The 25,154-nt window shown below is 42.3% G+C and overlaps 1 protein-coding gene across 2 annotated transcripts in view; it reads right to left on the bottom strand.

The window, feature by feature from the left end:
* The window catches only part of meis1a (Meis homeobox 1 a), a 35,024-nt gene extending 10,355 nt beyond the window's left edge, over positions 1-24,669 (bottom strand). Inside the window, exons 1-8 of one of the 2 annotated variants that reach the window (XM_070914265.1) lie at positions 24,658-24,669; positions 20,969-21,201; positions 18,604-18,745; positions 17,511-17,561; positions 17,373-17,423; positions 16,858-17,015; positions 15,120-15,220; positions 7,520-7,665 (exon numbers count right to left, since the gene is read on the bottom strand). In XM_070914265.1, coding sequence (XP_070770366.1) covers positions 7,520-7,665; positions 15,120-15,220; positions 16,858-17,015; positions 17,373-17,423; positions 17,511-17,561; positions 18,604-18,745; positions 20,969-21,201; positions 24,658-24,669 — 894 coding nt within the window. Of the gene's footprint in view, positions 1-7,519; positions 7,666-15,119; positions 15,232-16,857; positions 17,016-17,372; positions 17,424-17,510; positions 17,562-18,603; positions 18,746-20,968; positions 21,202-24,657 lie in introns of both variants that reach the window. The other variant, XM_070914257.1, reaches the window with a different exon arrangement.
* Between the last annotated feature and the right edge of the window lie 485 nt (positions 24,670-25,154).

Here is a 25,154-nt window from a genome sequence, read left to right as displayed (position 1 = left end):
AAAAAGGGATTCAAATAGGAAAATGTATTTGCATGAGGCTCAATGTATTTTTTATGTGATGGCTGGTTACTTGATTTTAAATTCAATATCACCAAAATTAATTGATTCAAAAATATGAAAACTCGTCAAGAACTTTGAAAAACGATGAAAACCAAAACACAGAACATTTCACTGTCAAATGTTCCTGAAACAAAAAGAAAACAAACTAAAACATTTTACTTAAAGAACATTCTGAATTCACGACTTTCACTTCAGCAAAGACTTTAAATACTTCTTTAAATACTTCTTTAAATACTATACTACCTCACAGCTCCGAAGTGAGGACGGTTTGTATTTTCACTCAGTGGTGGAAGAAGTACTCAGATATTTTACTTGAGTAAAAGTAACAATATGACAGTGTAGTGAAGTAAAACTACAAAAGTATTAGCATCAAAATATACTCAAGATGCCAAAAGTGAAAGCACTCATTGTGCAGAATTTCAGAATAATATAGATTATATTACTGGATTATAATTATTGATTGAATGTGTTCGTCACTTTAATGTTGCAGCTGATGAAGGTGGAGCTAACTTTAATTGATAATAATAACACATCAGAATTTATTAGTTGATTTATATGTGTTGTATTATTAATATGAGTGACTAATAAATGTAGTGAAAAGTACAATATTTGCCTCTGAGTGGCAGAAAATGGAAATACTCAAGTAAAGTGCAAGTATCTCAACATTGTACTTAAGTAGAGTACTTGAGTAAATGTACTTAGTTACTTTGCAGCACAGTTTCACTGTGTGAAAGACAAAGAAGTACATGTACATGCAGGACGACTCCATTCATCTCCTGCTGAGACTGAAAACTCTCTACTGCTGTTTAAGAATTCACCAGCCGATCAAACAGCCTCGGGCCGACACCAGAAGACTCACCACATCTCTCTCTGTGGTGAGGACGAAGGCTTTGATGTCTCCTCCTCCTCCTCTCCGCCCTGCCTATCCCTCTGCCAACAGCGCTGTTTTCCCTGTGATCTGATAGCAGGTAATTGGCCTAAACTGCATCTAATTTGCCACAAAGAGATAATCACGAGGTCGTTTCATCACATTTTCAGCCTCAGAGTCGCAGCCTTCTCCAGGGAGGAGCCTTAATTGTCCCGATTGATGATTTCATCGAGAGAGAGAGAAAAGACAAAGAATGTGTGAACCTTCAGAGCTGAAAAGTCTCTGACACAAGAAGCAAAGAGGGTTTGAGGCTGAGCAACACACACCTGCTGTACAAATCATCCAAGATGAGGACAGGAGCATCCTCCCGCTCTCACTGCTCGTCAAGTCACGTGAAATCTCCCGACGGCGGCAGGAAGCAAATGAAATGTTTAAAACCGCAGAATCTTCCCTCCACCAACACATGGACTGTGGTTCAGGCCTGGTTCACCTCCCGCTCAGCCTTTTAATCTGGAGCCACCTGCTCATTATAAAATTATAATCCTGTTAGCAAGGAGCGGCAGCCCGGATCGCCTCACAGCTCGCCGCCTGGACCAGCACCAAAGTGGTCAGGGACCGGCAGGGCTGAGAGACTGGTCTGGGATCAGGACCAGTCCGTCTCACTGTGAAGGTAGATGTTACGGACCGACAGGGGAGACAGCATCTATCTGAAAGGTCTGCAGTCACAGGGAGGACAAATGGACCAAATGGGGATAATGGTGCACGTTTTCAGTCTCTCTTCAAAGACATGGTGACTTTGTTATTCACACAAACAGACAGAAGTGCTGTAGGTGTGAAAACCCCGCCTACTTTCCACACAGCTGACCAATCACTGCGTAAAGTGGGCACGATCGCCGCCCCAGTTCAAGGCAGCGTTTAGAACAGAACAACACTTTAATGTATTTGTCTAACCGTAACCAGGGTCTTGTTTTCCTCACCGCGCTGCAGTGACGCGCAGGTGCACTCCAGGTACACGTGACATCACTGCTGGGCGTGGTTACAGGTGCACACTTGTGACCGGTGACAGTGAACGACGTTTTTTTTTTTTCTTTAAACGTTGTTATTGAACGCAACCCAGAGTGTTGCAGAATCAGTGTTGTGTCTGTGGATGGCAAACTGGACTTTATCTCTGTTTTATAATAAAGTCTGCAGCTCTCCTTTCATCTGCACATGAACTGGCAGGTCTGAACACACACGCACACACACACACACACACGCACACACACACACACACACACACACACACACACACACACACACACAGGTTCAAGATGTATGTTACACACCACTTCATGCTGTGATGTGGAGGAGGTGTTGTTGTTTAGTGTCCCAGTAAACCTGTTAAGAGGCTGTAATTACTACTCATCAAGAGAGTGGTGAGTGTGTGTGTGTGTGCGCGCGTGTGTGTGTGTGTGCGTGTGTGTGTGTGTGTGTGTGTGTGTGTGTGTGTGTGTGTGTGTGTGTGTGTGCGCGCTGGTCCAGAGTCGTCAATACAATTCAGTTTCAAATTTAGAGACAAGAAATGACCAGAGAGCGTTTCTTTTCAGACCGTCTCTGAACTAAACACGTTAAAGTGAGCGTTCGTTAAGGCCGGACTGTTCCGGAAGGTTTCCTTAAGCTGCGTCTTTTTTCCTGAACACGTTTCTCGAGTCTTTCCCTCCATCTGTCGTCTGATCGGCCTCCTCGCTTCATTATCTGACGGACGCTCATTTACGCTGTCAGGGAAGAAAGGCTGCTCCGTGATGTATGTGACCACATGCTGGACATTTTTGTGTATGGGAGTGTGTGTGTGTGTGTGTGTGCGGGAGGGGGGGTTGAGAGGTCAATAAAGGCGCCCCCCACAGAGAGCCGGGCCCTGGGGTCCCTGGGGGGCCTGTCACAGAGGTAATGGATGATGTTTTCACTGCAGGGTGAGACGGCCACAGAGCAGCCCTCCTCACTCTGCAGGGACCTTTACTTTTAACAAACCCAGAGAGGGGCGGGTACGACGGGGAGCTTTAGGTCCCATCAGACCAACTGCACTCCTCATACTTTATGTTCTTGTCTAAGAAACTTGAGAGATTTGGTTCATGGAGAACTTTAACGTTTTATCAAAACCCCCTCTGACATTGTTTCGTGTGTTTCTGTAAGTTGGTCCGAGAAAATTAAATTGAATTTGTGGTTAAAAGTTGAAGTTAGATTCTTTTCCACCTTTACAGGAAAAACACAAACGGAAGATTACATTTAATACTTGATAACATTTGTGTTTTCTTTCAAAAAGAACATTTTCAAAATATCAGTTACAGGAAACTTAAATCTTAAAAACTGATATCAGACTTAGAAACGTCCCCAAAACAAGTTTGCTTTTGGCACAAATACCAGGAACTAAATCAGGAACTACCCTGCTGTTGGTCGACAGCACGATTCTGCTGTTCCCCAAACAGATTTACTGCGAGACACGCAGCGATTCCTGCGAAAAGCTGTGTCCACTAAGGGGGCAGATCTGAGTCACAACCCGGCGACACCGGAACAGCAGAAAAAGCTGCAGCGGCGAAAAGCAGCTCTATTAGTTTCTCTGCCATGTTGAGTCCACTGCTGACCGTCGCACTGCTCATGGGCTTCATTCCATCTTGCAGATGTGCAGCGTTTGTTTTGAAAGACGCACGATAAGCCGTCATGTGTAAGTGAAGAATCTCAGCAATCTGAAAACGTTTCATTACTTCCAAAAACTGTCGAGCTAATAAAAAGAAAACAGAGACGAAGCAGCAGATCGGAGAAATCACAAAGGCCACATTCACATTTCAGTGTTTTGGTCTTTAAGTTTGATTTGCTGCATAAACACAATCACCGCATGTTTAATGATCTCCATTTGTTAAAAGTGTGGCGCCAATGATTCGGTTGTAACGAGGAGGGGGGCGGGGGGGGGGGCAGGTCTGAATGTGACGACGGACAGAGACTCAGAGGAGACGCCGGACTGAAGTGACGGTGGATTTCACATTGGTGGCGTTTGATGTCTGATGGCGTTATTAGAGCGAGACTTCCTGTGCGCTCATGGCTCTGGTGTGTGTGTGTGTGTGTGGGGGGGGGGGGGGGGGGGGTATCTCTGGGTGGCGGCAGGCAGACGAACACGTGTTGGTGCCTGTGGGTCGCCGTGGCCTCGCCATCACCCACATCTGCAGCTCTGTGGCTGTAAACAGCTGCTGATGGATGGATGGAGGTGTCCCGGTGCCCTCTGACCCCTGATGGTTGGAGGGCAGGGGGCTGCGAGGTCAGCGCCGGGGCTTCCTGCTAACTCATCCGTCCCGCTCGGCTCAGGAGGCCCATTCCTCAGCCGGCCGACGGGCAAGAGGGGTGAAGTCTTTCTCTGTAATTGCGGCGCTGGCTTTGAAGTCGGGGAGTCGATTCTCTCGTCTCTTCATGCCGACGGCGGAGTTTTTCGTCGCCGTGCTGAGAAGCACTTGGACGTGCAAAGTCTTTCCAGCTGTTTTGATTGAGCGACATGTGTAATTTGTAAGCCAAAGCAGCTCGTTAATGAGTTGGGTGACTGTAAACAAATGGCAGCGAAGTTTTCCCACCTGTTTGTGCTCCACTCGAAAAAAGTCATTCGAGGAGGCAAATAAGGTAAATTACACACTAATTACAAGAGCAGGGGCGATGCCTTCCACTTGATTTTTACATGAAACACTTTGTAAAATAAAAACATGAAAAAGCAGTGTGTGTGTGTGTGTGTGTGTGTGTGTGTAAACAGCTTGTGGCTCAGCTTTTATGAGCTGTGGCTCAGAGGAGGCTGCAGGATTTTGTGTACGACTTCAGGGGAGGCAGCCATGAAGCCAGAACACCCTCCAACACACACACACACACACACACACACACACACACACACACACACACAGTCTCTCTCATACACACACACACATCCACACACACACACACTCTCAACACTAAAAATGCAGCCTGATTCTGAGTAAAACTTACAAAATGATCTTTTTCTGAATCAGACATTTTCCACATGTTGCTTCTGCAACTTGTCCATTAGTACTCTGTGTAACCATGGTTACCAGGTCCATCAGCATTAAAGCTGGCCAATAATAAAGAGTCTTAACAAAAACAGGCTTTACTATTAGTGTGTACACACACACACACACACACACACACACAAACTTTACTCCAGTACAAAAGTATGAGCAGTGTTATGTTATTATATATATCTCTATAAAATTACATTATTAATATTATTACACTAATATGTGCAGTGATGTTGGAGCTCTTTTTAACTCCACAGCTGTGCATCATTTCTTTAATCTGCTACAGATATTAAACGTTCTGCAGAGCTTCTGCAAACCTGAGGGTGTGTGTTTACCTGCCTCCACATTAACATTAACATACAACAGGAGTTTTCATACCAACGCGACATCATTAAGTTTTGTTTTGCAGGAACAGAAACAAAACAAATCTTTGTGTTTTGATTCCTGCATTGAACGCACCGTTGCCCTTCACACAACCTTAACCTCCAACAGCTAGCGCCTTTTCTCTCTCCCTCCCTCCCTCAGGTACCAGTGCCCAAGCCCCCCCCTCCCATCGTTCTTCTCACCTCCCATCTGCTGCAGGACTCGCTGTCCTCCAGGTTCAGCTCAGAGTCCTGGCAGCGGCCCCGACCCCCGCCGAGCAGGGACCGATTTAGCCTCTCCATGTTTGGAGGCAGGCGGGGGGAGGTGGGAAGTGGCGGAGGAGGGGGTGCGGGTGTTTGGTTGTTCTGCTGGCCTCAGCCAAACCTATGAGTCAGTCACGACTGGGATTTTCAGCACTAAGCCGGCCCCTCCCACTTTTACTGGACGATTCATTTCAGCTTCGCGCTCGTAAAAAGTCATATTTCCCTTCAGGTTTTTACATTCTCTGGACACTGATTTATTGTTTCACACTGTACTCCTAACCAGCACAATGAGCTATCAGGTCTGGTTCTAACCCGACCCTGTTTGTTGTGTCCTTTTCTTCTGAAAAGGCTGTAAAGAGTTCGCACAACAGCTGCTTCCGTGTTTTACTGGTAATGATGCTGTTACATGTGTGTTTATATGTCAGACGTCTGTGTTATTAGTCTCTAATATTACAAAGAGTACGGCCTAGATGCAGAGTGTCATGAGATAACTTCTGTTGTGATTTGACGTTATATAAATAAAAAAAACGCTGAATTGAATTATTAATCATCAGTTGGCGTCAGTGACGGTCTTAGTGTCGGACAGCTGGACAGCCTTCAGACTTCTAATAAAATGCATTTTATTTTGTCAAACCGAAGTGTGGAGGAAGTAAGACACTGAAATAAAGTTGCTCCTGATCGGTTGCATGGCAGTTTCCTGCGATCTGGTACAAACACATTGAACACTGCCACACACAAGATGAATGTTTGTTGTCTTACTTTTGCTTTTACTGCAGTTGGACGTCTTTGACTGATTCTGGATCATTATGCTGCAGGAAAAGACTGAGTCATGAGCAAACATCTTCCTCTCTGCGTTCAATTATTTCCGTGCAGTGATTACAGTTCATTGTATCTCTGCTGTTCTGCTGAAGCCTAGCAACACTTGTTAGAGCTCGCTGCGCTCTGTTATGCATCATCACAAACGCTGCATGCATGCGTTAATGCATGCTGATGTGGACAGAAGGTCACTTTCAGGAATCGATGAGCAGAATTGAAAATGTTTCTTAAAGAATGTCCAGTTTTATAAATTAGGAACAAGTTGCAATAGTCGACCAGAATCGATTTCAAATGGCATTCCTCTGGTAGAAACTGAATTAAGTTAGTTTGGGTCTCAGATCTGCTTTCCGCCTGTCAGGACGCCTCAGAAGAGCCCAAACAGCCCACAGGTGAAATACCTGGACCACAGCAAGGTCAAAGGTCATCACCCCTGACTGAGAACGTCCCCAGGTGGTGAGCAGGTGAGAAGCAGGGGGTGAGAAGGTCAAGGCAACTTCAAAGTAGATTAGGGGCAGCGGGGTGGACAAGGTCACAGGTTCAATCCTCCAAAAACAGCCACAAGTGCTGGTTAAGTGCTCATGAGCAAGACAAGGTGTGTTCAGTCACACACACACACACACACACACACACACACACACAGCTACAGTGAACTGTGGTGGTTCTTTTATGATTCACAATAAAAGTTCATCAGGTCTTCTACGTGAGCGTTAAGCCGACTGTCTGAAAGTTAGCATGACCAGACGATGCTAAGTGCTAATATGAAGCTGATTATTAGTCAACAAGTTTCTCCAAATGAGAGTTGTGAGGTTGTCTTTTCAACATGTGAGGTCTCAAAGCTGTGAGAACACGTTAGGGGACGGCCAACAAAATGGACGTCGCCTTGCTCTCATTTAAAACGACAAAGACTTCTGAGTAACGTCCATAAAGATGTCAGTGAAGCCGGGAGAGAGTTGGGACTGCCATAACAGCACACTTGAAGGTACTCAACATGCTAAAGTGCTAGCATGCCACGAAGCCCTCCCCACGCTGATAATCTGGACCACATAACTGAATTTCTACTTTCTCAACATTTTGAGTAGCTAAACGCCAAAAACAGTGACCCTTACCGTCAGGTGCTGGAAGAGCCAGGCTCTCAGGATGTTGGTGGCCACTTTGGGGAAGATGCCTCTTTTTTTGTTGTGCAGTCTGTCTTTGTCGGGGTCGTCATCGTCCCCTGTGCTGGGAGACGCCATGCCGTTATCCAGGCAGTCACCTGATCAACACGTGGAGAAGAAGAAAGAGACGCCCTGAACCAACGTTGGTGAACATAAACAACAAGTCAGCGCATATCTGACCAACTTCAACCATTTCTGCAGCAGGTTTTGTCCAGAACTCAACCTTTAAAGAGCAACTTTACACCCCGTTTAAAATGTTTTATTTGTTTAAATTTGTTCACGCTAATAAAAGCAGAGTAAAACCTCACTGAAGATATCAAAGGGCAAACACTGAATAGTCCTGGTAGGTTTCAGTGTTTGTATCTTCTATATTTCCCAGTGGTTGCAGAGTGCTGGTTACGCAGCCAGCTAGCTAACATTAGCACATTTTAGCCAGCGCACATGAGGCCTCTCAGCACTTTTCCGCCCATTAAGGGCAGCACACACATGCCTTTACTCATGTAATCTCCCTGCACACATTTCCCCAGTTGATGAGTGGATTCAAACTGGTGACCCTGCAGTCACGCCGGCCTGCCCCGCTCTGTAACCCTCTCTGTGCCCCACCATCCCCCCGCAGGTTTTGGATCGCGCCACATAATGCAGCATTTCAACTGAAAACCACTAAAAGCTGCCGGGCCGGTGTTTTTACTGCACTTTCTCTGCCTGTTTAATGAGGCTCATTTTCTCCTCAGTGTTTTTAACAGCGCCGGGCCAAGGTTAGGGCGACAGTCCCCGGCAGCCTGCAGCAGGAGCTCCAGGCCCCGCCGCCCAGAGTCGGCGGTGGACGAGGGCCTCGCTAAGCCTGAACAGAGGCAGGATTCTGCCGTGCAGCAGAGCCTGAAAAGGTGGAAATAATCATAAAAATGATGCGTAACTCCATAAACAAGCTCTCAGCCTCATTAGGCTGAACCGCAAGCTCCCCGAGGCTGATTTACACCCCTCCACCCGCACTCCCTCGCTCCTCTCTCCTTAGAGAGCTTAGGAAGGAGAGGTCCGACCCAACCTGCTAATGGTTTGTGACAACTCGGCTTCACAACAACCTGTGAACTGCGGGAGAGGAGGAGGAAGATTGTGGGTGATGAAAAGACGGGAAAAAATGGAGAGGTGGAGGACGAGTTAGTCAAAGCCGTAAATATCAAAAGCTGCTGCACGTGTGAAGACAGGCGACGGGCAGAGACACAATGGACCGCTGATGATCAAGTGACGAGAAAGAAGCCAGATACTCACCGAGTCACGTGTGTCACCTCCACGTTAGTTATGTTTCCATTCAAATATTGTGAAGGTTTGAAGCGAATTTTCTGCGAAATGAAACGTGAACAAGTGCCTTTCCATCGCCTACTTTCATGCAAATATATTCAAGAGAACACGACGATATCACGGATTCATTCGAGCACCTGTAACTTCGACACCTTTAATCTCCACTCTCTGGTCTTTCCGGCGGAGAGGAAGTCTGTAACGCTGAGCTGAGGACACGAACTCTGTGTTTTCAGCAGAAGAAGCAGAAGCAGGTAACACAACATCAAGGTGTACTCAAAAAAACCTGCTGTTGTTTTTCCACCTCAGCCACGACTAACAACATTTCTGCAATATTTCTGTAGTTTTGTTTTTCTTTCTGGCTTTTTCTGCTCGGATTTCATTTAATGGAAAAATTGAGAATGTGCGGAAAAACAAATAGTTGGATGGAAATATAACTACAGTATAACTATAACGGCTTTTAGCTTTTGGTACAATGCAGCTGTAGCTTCATGTGTGAGTGTCTTTTTGCTGTAAATCAAAAAACTGGCCAAATATTCGGCACTCTGCGACTCAGGAAATTACGGTCCATTCCACCTGAACTTTGTTGAATGCACATTGAACGTGTTCCTCCCACATCATGACTCTCGCCTCGCGTGAGATAAGAGGACAAACACACGAAGCCGTCGGGTCGTGCTGCCTGCCTCCTCCATCGCTGCGCTTTTTAAGAACTGTTTGTACAAAACTTTATTATCCGTGGTCTGTTGGAAGAACGCTCACTGGAGAGCGAGAGAGAGTCTTTATTTTCCACCACATTTCCACTACGGACCATTTCTCCTCTCTGCTGGCGATGGTGGGAGGGGTCAGATGAATAAAAGCCAATCCAACGCTCTAATAAAGGTGACCTCACTGCTGAGGTCAGTCCTGGAATAAAAACTGAGACAGACGGAGCTGAAACTGAACACAACATATCCTGCTGTGAGATTTTAAAGACATATAGGAGGCTGGACTGGCTCTAAATACACTATATGGACAAAAGTAAGTGGACACTGGAACACTGCAGCCTCCACTCTTCTGCTTTTAGGCTTTCCACCAGATGTTAGAATCTGGCTGCAGGGATTTGCTCCCATTCAGCCACAAGAGCATTAGTGAGGTCCAACACTGATGTTAGAGGATCAGGTCTGGCTCACGGTTGGCGTTCCAGTTTATCCTGAAGGTGTTGGATAGAGGTCAAGTTCTTCCTCGCCAAACTGGGAAAAAACGTTTCAGTTTTTTTGTTTGAAGAACAGTTCGACATTTGGGAAAATGTACTTGATGTGGGAATATTGACATCGCTGTAGCTGGAACCAGAAGGTGATGAGCCTAACTTAGCATAAAGACTCCGCAGTACTCTTCAACTGTTCAATCCGCACACAAAGAGAAACGCAAACAGACAAACAAGATGCAGCGTGTGAATTAGTGAGCTTCAGAGCCAGCTCAGTGGTTTCCCTCTGCTTTATGCTAAGCTAGGTTAACCACATCCAGAATCCAGCTCTGTACGCTCAGACATGAGACTGATATTGATCCTCTCACCTCACTCTTGGAAAGACAGCAAACAAGTGCACTTCTCTCCCTCTTCACTGCACACTCAACAACAGAGAAAGCCCATTCAAAGTGACAGTATTATGGTCTTTTATGCTGAAGACATGTTTCTCTGTTTATGTTCTCCAGGATGGCAAATTAACACCGAGCACCGGCCAAATATGCCGGGGCGTTTGGCTGTGGCTTCTGAGTTAGCCTACAGTTAGCAGATGTCATTTGAAGTCTTGCTGAACTGAGGTTTTTCAGTAACGTCAAAGAAATCTCTTATTAACCACATTTGGCTCCATCGCGGAGGTCAACTGGGGAGTTGGCTGCGTCTAAGTGATGTTTAAATCTCTACCAGCCAACAGAGAGCGAGCTGAAGCAGCTTGTGGTCTGGCTGCTGATACATCCAGTCAGAGGGAACAGTCTGATAAAGCAGATTTGTTTCCAAATGGAGGTGTGACACAGTTTGTCTTTAGCCCCATGGTCTGCACTCGACAACACTCAGAGTTGGAACGTGACAAGTCAACTCGAAGGAAAGTTCAGTTCTACGGACCGGATCTAACTCGTAGTTTTGGTTTTCCCCGACACAAATAACCACAGTTACCACTTTCTAACCCACGTAAGTCCAAACAAAAGTGAATGTGCTGTGATGTCTGTTACAGTTGCCTTTTAAAACGGTGTATGTGCACCTGTAAATAGGTTACAGTGGTTCTGCAAGATGGAAGCTTAAAACAAACTGTTTGATCATTTTAATGTTCACCATTGTTTTCACTTCCAAATTGGTTCAAATAATATAGTTAAACTGTGTATTTAACCATAAACAACAATAAGAGTCTACAGCCAAGTTCTTAGGCACACTGGTGCTGGGAGCTCAATGCTAACATGTCTTAGTTTAGCAAGTTAGCATGCTAGCATTTGTTAATTTACAATAAACACAAAAGTACAGCTGAGGCTGCTGGAAATGTTATTAGTTTTGCAGGTATTTTGTCATAAACCAAAGTATCGGACACATTTACCTTTATCAAGTTTACCTGATGATGGCGCTAGATGAAAAATGAAGCGACCACCAAAGTTATTACAATTCATCCTGAGGAGAACATAAATATCTGTACCAAAGGTCATGGTAATTCATCCAGTAGACCGACCAGCAGACCGACCAGCAGACTGACCAGCAGACCGACCAGCCGACTGACCAACCGACCAACCAGCAGACCGACCAGCAGACCGACCAAAAGGCCAACTAGCAGACCGACCAGCAGACCGACCAGCAGACTGACCAGCAGACCGACCAGCAGACCGACCAAAAGGCCAACTAGCAGACCGACCAGCAGACTGACCAACAGACTGACCAGCAGACTGACCAGCAGACCGACCAGCCGACTGACCAACCGACCGACCAGCAGACCGACCAGCAGACTGACCAAAAGGCCAACTAGCAGACCGACCAGCAGACCGACCAGCAGACTGACCAGCAGACCGACCAACAGACTGACCAGCAGACCGACCAGCAGACCGACCAAAAGGCCAACTAGCAGACCGACCAGCAGACCGACCAGCAGACTGACCAGCAGACCGACCAGCAGACCGACCAAAAGGCCAACTAGCAGACCGACCAGCAGACCAACCAGCAGACCGACCAACAGACTGACCAGCAGACCGACCAAAAGGCCAACTAGCAGACCGACCAGCAGACCGACCAGCAGACTGACCAAAAGGCCAACTAGCAGACCGACCAGCAGACCGACCAGCAGACATCCCTCAAGCCGCTAGTGTGGCTAAAAACAATGATCATATTAGCATTCAACAACTGCAGCTCCCATTAGAGCAACAGGCTTGCTGTCGAAGCCCCAACAGAGTTGCTGAAAGTTCACAAAATAACTGTAGTCTTTGGTTGAAATGGTGCTTAGACGTTATTGTCCAGTACAGCAGTAAATACTCATTAATCATAGAACAAGCAGAAAACCACAGGAACATGTTGGTTTTCCAGAAACTCAGATGAAAGAAACCCGTAATGAGAAAAAGACATCGTCTGGCTGAGGCTTGTGAAACAGAAACTAGCTTGAAAAAAAGACGACATCACAGGATTACGGCTGATGTGTAGAGATTATATTTGCTTGATGAACAAATCTCTCGGTATATCAAGCTGGTTGCTCCTTTCTTTGAAGGTCAGACTCGCAGGTGAACCCAGCAGCGGTCCCCCCACCGTGGTGTAAAACTGTAAATGTGGGCAGCAGATAGAGAAACCACAGGGCCTGTTTCAGTTGGCCCGCTAACAGACGCATGCTAACAGAACCGGCTGGACTGAGACCAGCAGCATGAAGCCAGAGCTGCTGGACCCGTGTGTGTGTGTGTGTGTGTGTTTTAAAGTGGAACTGCATTAGTGTGTGTTTATTATATCATCGGTACTTTCTGATGTTATGTGATTATCTGTGTGTGTATGTGGCATGTTTATGTGTATTTAAAGTATGGCTGCCACTCGTCATTATTTTCTTTATCGATTAATCTACCAACCATTTTCTTGGTTAATGAATAAAATGATCGTTTGGCTGTAAAAGGATTACGTTGCAGCCATTGCAGCCCGTTCTCGGCTGCAGGCCGAGGTGAGGACCAAGGTTCAAAAACACTGCAATTATCCTTTATGTGTGTGTACTTTTTGTGTATTTCTATCTGTTTAAAATACGAACGTATATTAATTCTGTTAAAGCATGTTTCAGTGTGAGTGTGCGCGCTGCACGCTGGGTTATTTCTATTTCCACGTGTGTGTTAGTGTGTGTTAGTGTGTGTGTGTTAGTGTGTGTTAGTGTGTGTGTGTTCTGGGATATAAAGCTCTCTTTCTTCCAGCTCCGCTCGTAGCTCATGTCGTCTGTCAGCCTTCATCACTCTCTCACTCCCTCTTTTTCTCTACCGTCTCCCTTTATTTTCAAACTCACATCAAGTCGGAAAACCACCCTTCATAAACCCTCACACACACACACACACACACACACACACACACACTAACTACTTTTAACAACTTTATATACAGTTAGCTTGTTTTAACTGCTTTATATACAGTTAGCTTGTTTTAACTACGTTATATACAGTTAGCTTGTTTTAACTACTTTACATACAGTTAGCTAGTTTTAACTGCTTTATATACAGTTAGCTTGTTTTAACTACGTTATATACAGTTAGCTTGTTTTAACTACTTTACGTACAGTTAGCTAGTTTTAACTGCTTTATATACAGTTAGCTTGTTTTAACTACGTTATATACAGTTAGCTTGTTTTAACTACTTTACGTACAGTTAGCTAGTTTTAACTGCTTTATATACAGTTAGCTTGTTTTAACTACGTTATATACAGTTAGCTTGTTTTAACTACTTTACGTACAGTTAGCTTGTTTTAACTGCTTTATATACAGTTAGCTTGTTTTAACTACTTTATATACAGTTAGCTTGTTTTAACTGCTTTATATACAGTTAGCTTGTTTTAACTGCTTTATATACAGTTAGCTAGTTTTAACTGCTTTATATACAGTTAGCTTGTTTTAACTACGTTATATACAGTTAGCTTGTTTTAACTACTTTACATACAGTTAGCTAGTTTTAACTGCTTTATATACAGTTAGCTTGTTTTAACTACGTTATATACAGTTAGCTTGTTTTAACTACTTTACGTACAGTTAGCTAGTTTTAACTGCTTTATATACAGTTAGCTTGTTTTAACTGCTTTATATACAGTTAGCTAGTTTTAACAACTTTATATACAGTTAGCTTGTTTTAACTGCTTTATATACAGTTAGCTTGTTTTAACTGCTTTATATAGTTAGCTTGTTTTAACTGCTTTATATACAGTTAGCTTGTTTTAACTGCTTTATATAGTTAGCTTGTTTTAACAGCTTTATATACAGTTAGCTTGTTTTAACTGCTTTATATACAGTTAGCTTGTTTTAACTACTTTATATACAGTTAGCTTGTTTTAACTGCTTTATATAGTTAGCTTGTTTTAACACCTTTATATACAGTTAGCTTGTTTTAACTGCTTTATATACAGTTAGCTAGTTTTAACTGCTTTATATGCAGTTAGCTTGTTTTAACTGCTTTATATACAGTTAGCTAGTTTTAACTGCTTTATATACAGTTGGCTTGTTTTAACAACTTTATATACAGTTAGCTTGTTTTAACTACTTTATATACAGCTAGCTTGTTTTAACTACTTTATATACAGTTAGCTAGTTTTAACTGCTTTATATACAGTTAGCTTGTTTTAACAACTTTATATACAGTTAGCTTGTTTTAACTGCTTTATATACAGTTAGTTAGTTTTAACTGCTTTATATGCAGTTAGCTTGTTTTAACTGCTTTATATACAGTTAGCTTGTTTTAACAACTTTATATACAGTTAGCTTGTTTTAACTACTTTATATACAGCTAGCTTGTTTTAACTACTTTATATAAAGTTAGCTTGTTTAACTACTTTATACAACTTTATATAAAGTTAGCTAGTTTAGTCCGGTTCCTAACCTAGGGGTCGGGCCCCTCCAAAGGGTCACCAGATAAATCGGGGCTAGCTAATCGTTAGTCCCCCTGCTGCGCTCAATGGGTCGATCGCACACACTCCTCACTTTAATAAAAATACACACATACTGAAATGTACTACCGTAGATACACTCAGTACATGCAGAAATGTACACGGGCCAACAAGCATGCTCAGTGTGTTTCCATCACTCTCACCTTGTTCGCTGCTGTTGTCACCGCTATGAGACGTGTGTCCACCGCTGGACGGTCCCGGCGTCCCGGCCGATCGGATCGATGCTGCGTCGTCATGATCTCTGCTCCATGACATCTGCAGGGGGGGAGGACACAGGAGGACAGCCAATGAGACACAGATCAATGACATCAAGTGTAATACAACAGAGCTTCATTCAGGTTAATGAATGAATAGTGAAGGGAAGGCTGATCTCTATCTCTCGCTTCCACACATGAATCACATCATTCATTCGCTCATTTCATCTCATAGATCCAGTTCATGTCAGAGCCAAAGACTCTCCTCCATATGGGGGACAGATTCTGGGCTCGTCTTTCACTTTAACTGTTTTCATAATGAGTTATAAGACGAACAAAAAGTTGGATGCTCCTTCAGGAAAAGTCCTGATCTCGAAATGCTACAACAGAGCGATCAATACAATTTGCAGTGTCGCGCTAATCAGACATTTGTGCAGTTTGATTATTTGTTATCTCCTTCAAATAATAGACATTTTATACACTAATCACACAGTTTGGTTCTAACTTGTGTAAAATCGGGCAACACTTCACTTTAAGTCCCCCAATTTAGCATTTATAAACATGTATATAAAAATGTAATAAATGGCTTATAGTTATGAGCAGTTAGGTGGATCATTTTAAGCGTCATTTTTAAGTGTTTACAGCAGTTATAACTATTGTAATTCATTATGTGTTTAAACAGCAGCCTCCATTAGTGGGTGTCCACAGGAGAAGTTATAGTTGCTCCTTAATATTACATTAAAGTGTGCCATGAACCATTTATTTAACGTTTGTACTGTATACTATTATATACTGTATACTATATAGATATTTTCCTCAGGTCTTTCAGTGCTAACTGACAGGGACACGGCTGAAACTCCTCCACTGCCAAAATCACTGAACGACTCATTTGAAATATATTTCTGAAAGGCTGATTCCCTTCAAAATATCCTGTAAATCATAATCTAAGTTGATGTCTTTGGGGCTCAGACTCCTACAGAAAGTCATCCCGAAGAGAAATAAAAGGGCATCATTGTCCCACCCACTCTGTTTGATTGGCAGGTGATGAATGCAGAAACACCTCACCTGTGAGCGCTCAGAGATGAGACTAAAAAACAAGGAGGAGGATTATCAGTGTATCATCCGACCAAAAGGACGCATTTGAAAATGAAACCAGAGCTTTCGAGCCGCTGGTCATCCGACACTAAGCTGCTGGAGTTCACACTTCTAGGTGATTAAAGGGTTAAAGGCCTGACAAGCGGCTGCTGAGGGCTGATTTAAAACCTGCTCGACGGGCTCGGAAAACACACACAACCTGACTTTTCACCTCTATTATTTTAGCTTCTCTGGGAAAAGAGAGAGACGTCTTCACGAGTCCAAGACAAGTAGAGAAAAGAGATCCGTGAGTGTGTGTGTGTGTGTGTGTGTGTGTGTGTGTGAGTGTGTGTGTGTGTGTGTGTGTGTGTGTGTGTGATCACTGGTCAGACAGATGAACCCACAGCAGTTTAAAACAGCAGATGTGACTCCTGCAGCTGGATGATCAAATCTATCTGCTCGTATTCTGTTTAATAAACCCTGCAGAGCTGGTTGGAATGCAGCCGACAATGGAATAATGTAGTTCGACAAAATAATCTTAACTCAAGACCCTCTTACTACCTTTTTTTCTGGAGCTTTCAACTGCATGTCTGGGCCATATTCAAGGTAAAACTATGAGCTCACCTGATCCATGTTGTTCCCTGACGACCTGATGAAGTCCTCGCTGTCCGATTTGTTTCCATCTCTGTCGTCTATAACCAGATCGATCGGCATTTTCCCTTTCAGACAGCTGATGTATCGATGACAGAAGTTATCACAAAGCTCATGAACCTGGAAATGAAATAAATATATATATATATATATATAAAAAACATCGTAACACAGTCACAGTACTTTAAAATGATAGGATACAGGAGTACTAGTACTGCTAGTTTCATAAGAGACCAAAATGTTTTTTTAATGATCACTGCAAACTAATACGATGATACAAAATATATACGTGTAGATATAAAACACAACATATGTAACAGTGATATTATTGGGATCAGAATTAAGCTTGGATTAGCAGCACAGCGGACGTCTTTGCTTCAGTCTGATTACTTTACATTAAACAGCAGATGCTGATGAAATGAAAGTCTGATCGATAAAAGTTCAAAGGTCACTGAGATGAATCTGTTTTTTTCTGACCTTCTCCAGCTCCAGGAGGTGGAAGCGCAGCACTTGTATCGCCTGGACCATCTACAAATAAAACAAATGATAATAAGAGAGACGAAACTCTTTTATTTATAATATATTTAGAATAATAACAGCATAATGATCACTCACCAAATTATCCAGCTCTGGGTTTGATGAAAATAAAGGCCTCTCTGATCGAATCTAGACACAGAATATTACAATTATTAAACAACAAACAGCTGCCGTCATCTGCTCATAGATTTCATCAGCTGTAGCCTGCCGGCTAATTCAGCTAGCGTTAGCTCCGTGAGCCGGCTGAAGAACCGCTACGAACGGAGCCGGAAATATGCCTTCGATTTCTACATATATACATATACATATATATACATATAAGCTAAAGCTAACAGGTCCATGTAAACAGTAACAGTTTATATACTGTTAATAATAACAGAATATACATATATATACATATACACACATATATATACACATATACACACATATTTATACACGTATATACATATATACACATATACACACACACATGTATACATATATACATATACATGCATATATATACACAAATACACATATACACACACACATATATACATATATATACATATACATGCATATATATACATATATACACACATTTATACACGTATATACATATATACACACAAATACACATATACACACACACATACATATACATACATATATACACACACATATATACATATATATACATATACATGCATATATATACTACATATATACACACACACATATATACATATACATGCATATATATACATATATACATATATGTATATATATCTCAACCAGCTACAACCTTCAAATACTGCTTACATGACTATAATTCAATCATATATTCGGCACAGAGAATACTTTTACTTCTGATAGTACATTTTCCTGCTAATGCTTTTAACACATTTTTTTGAATGCAGGACTTTTTATTTGTATTTATTAGTTATTATTAGTATTTTTATATTTCTATATATTTCTACTTTTTGTTAAGAGTTTGAATATGTCATCATCACGGACTAATGAGCACACAATGCACAGAGAGTGGAATAAATGGGGGGGGGGGGCAGTAGGGGCCTCATTTCTGCCCCCAGAGGCCCCTTAGAGGATTAATCCGGCCCTGGCCCTTCATGATCCTGCTGATCTGTTCTGTATTAACACCGACACGTGGATGAAATATGTGTTTCTGTACCTGTTTGGAGAAGACGGCGATGTCCTCGTTGAAGGAGTCCGAGGAGCAGACGTCTCCTCCGGCCACGCCGCTCTCTCTCGGCGTGCAGGTCGCCAATTCACATTTTTCAAAAATCAGTGCGAGCAGAGGGAATAAAGGATGTCTGCAGGAGAAGGAGAGACGGGGGAGGAGGAGGAGGAGGAGGAGGAGGAGGGATCAGCTCAGACTGTAACACAAGTTTCAAACTGTCTTAAAAATCAATGAGAAACGTTCAAGTGGCTCTCACATTTAGAATAATCATCTTTGCAGCACTTTCATGAATGAAAAAGGACTTTACAGTCTAAAGACAGAATTAAAGGAGCGTCCTCACATAATCCACAGTTTAGTTTTCACAGGGACTATTTCTTCAGTAGAAAGTAAATAAAACCCAAACTATCTGCATGGCACCGGAGGGACGTGAGGAAGAACGCAAACAATAAAAAAAAACAGGGTGGAAGGAGTTCTTGATGTGATGAAACACAAAGCAAGTGCTCCTGAAGCCCAGGTAGGCATCATGCTGTCCACAAGAAAGGGAATATATTCCCACCAAAAAATCAAGACACACGGTTAAAAAAAAAAACGAAAAACTTTATTATTTATTGTGGCTACGTTATTAAAAACAAGAAAAACACACATAAGGACGAGTTAAAAAGAAGAAGAAGAAGAAGAAGTTAAATTTCTGAATAAAGTACGTTTAGAGATTTAGAAGGTGACGCTGACTCCAGATCTCCTTTGGTATTTTGAACAGACTGGACTGAAGAGACAAGAGATCTCTATGAAAAACAACACTGCAGTAATCTAGACAGCATGTATTATACTTGAAGGACTTCGACATCCTTACAGTTCATAGAAACAACACTCAAGTAGCTTAGTGTCACAACAAATCCAAGCTTGGATTGAATGTTATGATTCGCTGCTTCTATTTTAATGTGGAATAACAGGGAGCCCATTCAGAGACATGCAGTCAATTTAACTGAAGAAAGTTATTTGACTTCCAGATTTATATCCACCAGGCAGTCCTGTGGTGACGCTGTCACTAGTATTACAACTAAAAGAGATGCCACGACGCACTGTAAATAACGATAATGTCAAGGCGAAGTCTATATAGAGGAAACACAAAAGACTCCAGAATCGAACCCTGAGGGACTCCAGACACAGGATCCGGCCGTGACATGGCACAGGAAACCCACCAGGCAACATCTTAACCGGAGTTATATCGTTATCTGATTATTGTTCTCATGTAAACATGTGGAGCTGAAACAGAAATGTTATTGGTAACTATTTTAATAAACATTTCAGTTGTTTTTTAGGCTAAAATGTCAAACATTTGCCTCTCAAATGTGAGGATTTTCTGCTTTTCTCTATTTTATATGATAATAAACTGAATATCTTTCGGCTTGCATTTTTCACGTTTTTCTGACATTTTACAGGAAAAAAAACAATTCATTGAGAAAATAATCTGCAAATGAATCAGTTATGAAGTGATTAAAGGCTGATTTGTCAAAGTTTTTACAGTGCAGTGGATCCTGCTGCTGCTGACAGTCAACAAATAACCAAAACTAGTGTTTGTTGCTGTTAATGTTTTTAATTTTAGTCAAAAAGGTAAAAAAGGAGTAATCTATTAGACGTTTAGGACAGGAGCTGACCGAGGTTGGACATAATAAATCTTATTAGAGAGAACAAAAGGAAGCTTCTTCTTTGGTCTTTGCTCTGAACACTGAAGCTGCTGAACTTTTACTCAGTTACTGTATTTAAGTACAAGCTTAGCACTCGTACTTTACTTTATGTTCTTCTTTTTACTCCATTAAATCTATTTAACAGCTGTAGTTACAGTTACTTATATACAGCAGATAAAGTTATATAAGAAATAATAATAATGAGCATGTAAAATACAATGCATTGCTGCGGGTTGAGCTACAAAAATAAAACGCTTTTAATAATACAATGATGACAATAAGTACTTTTACTTTTGATACTTTGAGTGCATTTTGCTGCTCAAGTGAATGCAGTATTTTTACATTGATGTATTGGTACTTTTACTTAAGTGAAGGATCTGAATATACAGCACTGTTAAACAGTCTGTTTCTGTTTTCACCTCCTGGTGAACCAGCAGCAGGCTTCACTTCATCACACTAACATACAGATAATGCTGGTCTGGCTCAGCTCGGCCTGGACTGGAACAGCTCGTATCTCAGTCCCAAACAGCGAGAAGCTAAACAGATAAATCAAACATGAAATTACACAAAGGAAGTGTTTTTACAGAAGAAGAAAACTGTTCTCAAACAGCTTTTTGTCCTCATCCGTCCTGTCTTTTTTTTTTCCTACAGGGTCAGTGAACTCGTCATACCCATAAATGGCGTCTCTGTCCCTCTTGACAACGTCCCCGGCTGTGGCGGCCATGCTGCTGCTGGTGTGGGTGGACTGGGCGTACTGGTGTGGAGGGTATGGACCAGCAGCGGCGGCAGCGGCCAGGTGCGCGGCCTGCAGAGAGCGGGCAGCGGCGGCGTGGTGGTGATGGTGGTGTGGGTCTCCATACACCCCCCCCACCCCCTCCAGCCCGTAGTGGGCCAGGTCTTCATACTGAAACACAGAGATAAGAGGGGGGGGGGAGTAATCAGATACTTTATTGCAGTAAAAGTACTAATACCACACTGTACAAATACTCTGTTCCAGTAAAAGTCTGAGTATAATCAGTAAAATGTCCTTAAAGTATTCCAGCAGTCAGATGTCCCCTGTGTCTGTCCCCCTGTGTCTGTCCCCCTGTGTCTGTCCCCGTGTCTGTCCTCCTGTGTCTGTCCTCCTGTGTCTGTCCTCCTGTAACTGTCCTCCTGTGTCTGTCCTCCTGTGTCTGTCCTCCTGTGTCTGTCCTCCTGTCCTCCTGTGTCTGTCCTCCTGTGTCTGTCCTCCTGTGTCTGTCCCCCTGTGTCTGTCCTCCTGTGTCTGTCCTCCTGTGTCTGTCCCCCTGTAACTGTCCCCCTGTGTCTGTCCTCCTGTGACTGTCCTCCTGTGTCTGTCCTCCTGTGTCTGTCCTCCTGTTCTAGATTCTGTCATTAGAGGATTATTCCTCCTCATTAATGTGAAGCAGGATGTTGCTGTTGGAGTTGAGGTGGAGCTCATTCTGAACCATCAGCTAATGATTATTAGTTCACTGTGGATGAATCAGCTGATTATTTTCTCCATTAATGGATCGATTGTTTGGTCACAATGACCCAGAGCCCAAAGTGACGCCTTCACAAAGACATTACAGTTATTAACAGCATTCAGAGGGAAAGCAGCACATCTGCATCTGAGATAGTTGCCAATTAATTTTCTGTCGATCGATTAATCGTTTCAGTACTAAATAACGTATAAACTGTTGGGGAATTTAACAAAACATCATATTTTATAACCTCCTCACAGGTTTTTTGCCTAAAAATCTAAAAGAAACTAAAGCTGTCAGGTAAACGTGATGGAGCAGGAATAAAAAGTGAGTAGAAAATAATCAAGTACAAGTACCTCAAATGTGTACTTAAGTAAAGTACTTGAGTAAATACTTTCCACCACTGGATAAGAGATGCGTGACCTTTGACCTCTCGAGCTGTTCGCTGAGCTCAGCGGAGGTGAAAACGTTTCAAAATGTGAACGATAAATAAAAACAAACTGTGTTCAGGGTTTTATCTTCAGGTTTAACAGACTTGACTTAAACTTGACTTTAATTTAAATCAAAAAGACGCCGACTCTCCTTTAAAGCAGAACGAGGTGTGTAATACTGCGTAAACACAGAACAACACCTCTAACACACGAGAATACAATGAAAACAATAGAAAGAAATGTCTGAAACCACCGGAGAGAAGAGCCACCCCCTCTTTATCTTCTCTAACATGACAAATACTGGCATGAAATAATAACAAGTTTTAAATGTTGAAACACGCAGTCTGAGTTTAAAAATCTTATTCTCACAAAGACGTCTGACCACTAATTATTAAGTCCAGATAAAAAATAAAGTACTTAATAGAAGTACGTTAAAAACAGCAGAATGATCCTCATGTTAAAGACGGGGGGGTGGACAAAATAACAGGAACATCTGACAGCACAGTGGGATGAAGACTGTTGAATCAGACTGCAGGTGTTCCTATTATTATGTCCACCCCCTGTTTATTTTCTCTAACATGAAAAAAAAACTACTTTTAAAGACAAAAACGATCTAAAAGCAAAACTAAATTCCTTTTTCAGATAAAACCACGAGACTTAAAGCGGCCGAGGTCTGCTGGACAAAATAACACGAACACTTCAGCCAAATGAGTTAAAACGAGACGTCGTTCATCTCACGAATCACACGTTCCTTCGATTCACTTCAGCTCTCAAATATATAATAATAATAATAATAATAATAATAATAAATTCTCTGACATTTTCTCAAATCCTCTCAAACACTTTGACTTCACTCTGGAATGAAAACAAGTATGAACGAAACAAACTGAGCAGAAATCAGACAGGAATGTTTGTGCATTTACAGAATATTATTATTTAGTATTTCCACGTCTTCATCTGTAGGATTTCTGGCATTATATATAAATATATATATATATATATATGTATAAATATACATAAAGTATTTACAGTCTGTCAACACAAGTTTAAACTTTTATGCTGCGATCTGTGAACATAAAGAAATAAGAAGTTTGTTTTTCAGTTGAAGCGTTTTGTTTTTTCGTGTTGCTGCTTTTATTTCACCTCATTTCAAATATACAGTTAAAACTTAAACTGTGAATATTTAAACTCCACAGAAACAAGAAAACCTGTGAGCAGAAATCTGTTGTATTTCTTTTAGAACTGAATTGTAGTTGATAGATTTATAATCTATAAAGATGCTTTTTTTAAAAATAGTTTAAGCTTCTTTATTCTTCCAGCTACATTAATAAAAACTAAACAAGTGGTTTGTGAGCAAAAATCAATTCTATCTTTATTTAAATAATAATTTATTATTAGTTGGTTATATTTTGTTCTTTGCTTTAATTCGGCCTTTTTCTGTTGGAGTGCTTGTTTCTAGTTTTCCAGCTGAAACGACCAAAACCTGTAATATGTCACATATTTATGTTCCAGAGTTTTAAAGAAGCTTTCATTAGCGGCTCATTAGCTCTGTGTGTGTGTGTGTGTGTGTATTAGACTGATCACTGATAAGTAATCAATAAAACGCAGTTTAAACTTTGACCGCGAGCGCGAACAAAATGTTTTAACGTTGGAAAAGTTTCATTTGATGCTTTAAAGAAAGTGTTTGTGTGTCGATCAGCCGTGAACACACACACACACACACACACACACACACACACACACACACACGTGTTTATCTGAGTGTCAGCTGTTAAACTTCATTTTAGTTTAAAAGTTTAAAAGTTTACAAAGTTCATAAAAAATAAAAAAAAACATGCAGCGACTTTTGTTGGTGGAAGAAAATGTTTTTTGATTTCATTATTTCTGACTGAAGATTTTTGTCATAAATATTAAACTAAATTAAAATAAAAAAAACTTGAAGGCCTAAAGTTCAAAATGAAGCAGCAACTTTCATCAAATGATCGAATGATTCAGTTCTTCTTCATGTTGAACTGAAGACCTGCGGCAGTTAGTGTGTGTGGATATAATATAATATAATAATAATAATATTAAAGCTGCTGCAGTTATTATTCTGTTTATTTAAATATGTTAATGTGAATACAAATTGTTTGCAATAAAAAATACTTTAAAGCGAAGAAAAGTGAAGTTTGAATGTTTCCAGTAAAAAGTCACGGCAGAAGGTTTGTGTCGAAATTAAAATGGTAAATATTCATGATAAGAAGGAACGTTAATATTAATAAAACCAATGATATTTCAGAATAAATCTTCATGTATTCGTTAGTTTAGAGTTGAAATCCGGTTTCCTCTCAGCTTCGGCTCAGTTTGAAGGAAAGTGGTTCAGTTTCCACTTTCTGAACATCGACCTCTGAAGTCAAAGCTGGAAACAAACCGTCCTCTCACACTCATCGTGTCTCCGCGCTCCAATAAAAGTTGATTTTTACGCACCCGTTGCGCCATCGGCCCCGTCTCTGCGCCCGGACTCCAGGTGACTCCTGCGGGGCAAAACACACATCCAACTCCCCGGTACCGGAGCGTTAAGCACTTAATCCCGTGTGTAACGAGTGTGAGTCCGGCCGCGACGACAAACGCACGAACACGCAGAGAGCTGCAGCAGCGGGTCTCTGCAGGCTCCGCTCCCGCTCTCCACGGGAACCGACCGACGGCGACGCTCCGCCAACAGCAGCACCAGCCCGGGCAGACGCTGTCCTGCTCCCGGCCTCCAGCTCCAAGCAACAACCACACACCCAAACCGAGCGCTCAGTCAGCAGGCCGACTCCGATCAGGTTACATCCAAACCGGGGGGTTAAAGTGACGCGGACCCGCCCGCTGCGCTCTGAGCCGGGCCGTGCGGCGCTGTCTTCTGCGCGGAGGTGCGTTCAAATCCCCATCGCAGCTCCGGCGGAGCGGCTTCCTCCTCCCTCAGAGCAGGCCGTCCGGGTGTA

Source organism: Enoplosus armatus, chromosome 2 (genome assembly GCF_043641665.1).
Source record: "Enoplosus armatus isolate fEnoArm2 chromosome 2, fEnoArm2.hap1, whole genome shotgun sequence".
Taxonomy (NCBI): Eukaryota; Metazoa; Chordata; class Actinopteri; order Centrarchiformes; family Enoplosidae; genus Enoplosus; species Enoplosus armatus.
Note: the sequence above shows the minus strand (reverse complement) of the source record. Positions and strands in the feature narration are given on the sequence as shown.